We start from the raw sequence: 4,126 nt of genomic DNA, 5'->3' as shown, positions 1-4,126 counted from the left end.
TATTCGATCAGTATTCCCAGATTAATCCTTTTGGGAATTGGGAAGCTGCCGATACCTGACCGATATTCCCAGGCTGGGCAAACAAAGCACCAGCAGCTCCTCCGCTGCTCATCTCCAGCAACCCTGGCCTCCCATCCTGGCGTTTCACCCGCTTTTCCCTCACCCTGGCAGGCGAGAAGGGCGAGATGGGCGAGCGGGGATTCCCCGGAGCAGCCGGGAAGGCGGGAGAGCGAGGATCCCGCGGCCTGAGCGGCCGGAAGGGCCAGAAGGGCCAGCCCGGCCCCCAGGGCCACTCCTGCAAGCAGCTCTTCGCCGCCTTCTCCGTGGGCCGCCGCAAGCCCCTGCACAGCTCCGACTACTTCCAGCACGTCACCTTCGACACGGAATTCGTCAACCTCTACCAGCACTTCAACATGTTCTCCGGGAAGTTCTTCTGCTACGTTCCGGGGGTTTACTACTTCAGCCTCAACGTGCACACCTGGAACTTCAAGGAGACCTACGTGCACCTGATGAGGAACGAGCAGGCCGTGGCCATCCTGTACGCCCAGCCCAGCGACAGGAGCATCATGCAGAGCCAGAGCCTGATGCTGGATCTGCAGGAAGGGGATGAGGTTTGGATCCGGATGTTCAAGAGGGAGCGGGAAAACGCCATTTACAGCGAGGAGTCGGATGTTTACGTCATCTTCAACGGGCACCTGATCAAACCCGCCCTGGAGTAGGAGCTCCTCGGCTTCAGGGGGAAGCTTTGGCTCATCCAGCGGTGTCTTCCCTCTGGAATTCCCTTTGGAATGGTTGTAGCCCTGGAAGAGCTGGCTTTCCACAGCTGCGTGGATCCAAGCCACACAAGAATTCCAGAAGGTTCCCGTCTCCCTTTGTGGCTCCTCAGGAACATCCCTGGAGTTTGTCCGATTGACAGCAAAAATGTTCCCTTCTTTCTCTGCATCTCCCGTTCCATTTGGAATATTTGTAGCCCTTGGAGTTGTGTTTTTCCCATTCATTATGGATGGAGGGGACTGTCCCAACTGCACAAGAATTCCAGAAGTTTTCCAGCTCTCCGTGCAGCCCCTCAGGAACATCCCTGAAGAGTTGCCAGCTTGGCTGCAAAACTTCCCCTTCTTCCTCCGGATCCCTCATTCCATTTGGAATATCCGTAGCCCTTGGAAGGGTGGTTCTCCACCCCTGTGTGGATGAAGGTGACTGTTCCACCTCCACAAGAATTCCAGAAGGTTCCCAGATCCCTGCAAAGACCCTCAGGAACATCCTGGGAGATTCTGCCATGTTGACAGCAAAAATTTCGCTTTGCTCTGCGTCTCCTGTCCCATTTGGAATATTTGAAGGGTGGTTTTCCCCCATCCCATGGAGGGAACTGTTCCACCTGCACAAGAATTCCAGAAGATTCCCAGCTCCCTGTAAAGACCCTCAGGAACATCCCCAAAAATTTGCCAAGTTGGCGGCAAAATTTCCCTCCTTTGCTGTGCTTGTGAAAAGGAATTACAATAATTAGGATATAATTATGATAAAATAATTATCCCTAAGGACCAGAGTGGTTATCCAGGTGCTAATTAAGGAATTTCATCATTCCCGCAAAAATCTCGGCTAATTAGAGCCCCCTCCCCCTCAGCAGCACCAACGTGGCTCCTCTCAGGCAGGAATTTTGGCATTAAAATCAGAATTTTGCATGGGAATTAATCCCAAATTCCAGTTTGGTTCCATTCCCTGTCAAATTCCATGATTCCAGCAGAATGGTGGAATTAGAGAAATGACAGCACACGGATTCGGGAAAGCTTTTCCAGGGAAACAGAACTCGGTTCCACCACAAGCTCCAGAGAAAAACTCCCCATTAGAACATCCAACCCGGCTGGGAATTGGAACAAAACGGTGGGAATTTGGGATTTTCCAAGCTGGGATTTCAGGCTGTGCTCCCCTCTGGACATTCCCATTTTGGAGCACCATCATTTCTGGAAAATGGAAAAAAGAACTGGAAAGGAAAAGGATTTTTTTTTTATTATTATTTTTATTTTTAAGGATTTGGGATTTTTTTCCTCCAGGAATTACCATCATGGAGCACCATCATTTCCGGAAAATGAAGGAAAAACTGGAAAGGAAAAGGAGCTTTTCATCAAGCAGTGATTTTTAGGGATTTGGGGCTTTTTCTCCTAAAAAAATCATGGATAGAACCATGGTGCGTGCAGCAAAACTCCATCATTTTATCCCATTCCTTCTTTTCCTTTTTCCCAGTCTCTTCTTTGCTTCCCAAACCTTTTGTACAAAGAATCCAGGGAAATTCTTGCCAGGAAAACCTTTCCATGGATCTCACCTCCCCCAGCTTTGGGAAAAGTAGATGAAATAAAGATTTTGCTTTCAGTACCTGGGGTTGTTTCTCTCTTTTCCATGAGTTTTTCCAGAACTTTTCCACATTCCCTAACTAAAAGCACCACACCAACCCTTGGAAAATCTCTGGGGACAATTTTAACTCCTTTAATCCAAAGAATTCCCAAAAGGAAGCTGTCACCGACTCCTTTTCCTCTAAATCAATCCCAGACCTTCAAGATCTCCCAACTTTCCTGAAAACAGGGATTTTTAAATAGAAAATTCCGGATAAAAATGGATCCCAAGCCTTAAAACCTCAACTGTGCTCCTGCTTCCCTCAGCCTGCACCCTGAAAGGGAAATCCAGGGAATTTCCATAATTTTCCATCATATTTTCCTCTCCTTTTCCCACTTCTAAATCCTCCCTTTCCCATCCCTGGGTTGGAGAACAAATTCCCAGCTGGAAGTGCTGCTGGCAGGAGCATTCCCAGATGGTCTGGAATTCCTCACCGATCCAGAAGTTTCCCCACAGTTTTGGCTCATTCCCATCTCCCGTTCCCTGCGCTGACCAAAATGACAATTCAAAAATTCCCTGATTATTGCCAGGGCTGGAAAAATCCCACCCAGAATGTGCTCGATCCATGGAATTCTGGAGAATTCCCTTTCTCCCTGGAAGCAGCAAAAATCCATCATTTTTATCCCTGAATAAACACATCTCCAGGAGAGATGTTTGGATTTTAGAGCCCTCATGACTCATCCCAGTGCCAGAAGCAGGGAAATCATTAAATCCACATCGATTCCAGGGGCACAACGACCTTTCCAAGCATCCAAAGGGATCCACAGGATCCAAATTATCCCTAATGGCTTAAAAACCGGGAATCTCAACTTGATGAGGTTTTGGTGGGAAAACTGGGATATGTCAGAGCTGAATGTTCCCACTTCCCATATTTTAAATCCCTTTTCCAGGGCTGGACACCCCTTTTGGGAAGGAAATTTCCCTAAAATCTGACTTAAAGCTCCCCTGCTCTGCTTGTTCTGCTCCCTTTATCCTGGGAATGTCACAATCCCACATTCCCAGCTCCTTCCAGCGTATTTTGGGGATAAAAAGGGAAATAATTAAATCCACATCAATTCCAGGAGCAAAATCCAAAAGGTGTCCACAGGATCCTGGTGGCCTAAAAACACCCAGGAATCTCAACCTGCTGAGGGTTTTTTTGGGGGGGAATTAATTGGAATCTCTAAAAGCTGAATATCCAAAGATTTTCCCAGTGACACCTTTCAAAATCCCTTTTCCAAGGCTGGAATCCCTAAAATCCAACTTCAGCCTCCTCCGCTCTGCGTCGTTCCTCTCCCTCCATCCCGGGAATGCCACAATCCCTCATTCCCATCTCCTCCCAGCCCATTTTGGGGATAAAGAGCTCTTGTTTGGGTGTGGTTTCATCCCTCTGGATGGATTTTTCTTGGGAATAACAACAGGCACCGGTGCCTTGGGCAAACCCTTCCCTTCCTCTCTCCAGGAGGAAACTTGGGATTTACGACAGGAACGGCGAGATAACATCGAGGCCGATAAGGAAACCAGGCAACAAATCAGGCTAATGGATTGCCTCTGGATGAGTGGAATGGGATTTAATGACTCCAGCAAGGATCTATCCGCTCCCAAGGATTGGGAGGAAATGCAGGAGATGGGAGGGGAAAATGGGAAAACAAACAGAGAGAGCTTCCAAGCCAGGGAGCAATCCCGGCTAAAAGCTTGGATGGAGACTTTGGCCTTCCACACCCTCCCTGCAGGCTGGGAATGGCAATTCCCAAAGGCAGGA

At 48.5% G+C, this 4,126-nt stretch overlaps 1 protein-coding gene across 1 annotated transcript in view; it reads left to right on the top strand.

Annotated features, from left to right (window-relative positions):
• Positions 1–2,367, top strand: part of C1QTNF8 (C1q and TNF related 8) — a 7,742-nt gene extending 5,375 nt beyond the window's left edge. The window contains exon 3 of the mRNA XM_015643383.1: positions 172–2,367. Within this exon, the coding sequence (XP_015498869.1) occupies positions 172–719 (548 nt within the window). The 3' untranslated portion in view covers positions 720–2,367. The remainder of the gene's footprint in view (positions 1–171) is intronic.
• The last annotated feature ends 1,759 nt before the right edge of the window (positions 2,368–4,126 follow it).

This window comes from Parus major, chromosome 14 (genome assembly GCF_001522545.3).
Source record: "Parus major isolate Abel chromosome 14, Parus_major1.1, whole genome shotgun sequence".
NCBI lineage: Eukaryota > Metazoa > Chordata > Aves > Passeriformes > Paridae > Parus > Parus major.
Note: the sequence above shows the minus strand (reverse complement) of the source record. Positions and strands in the feature narration are given on the sequence as shown.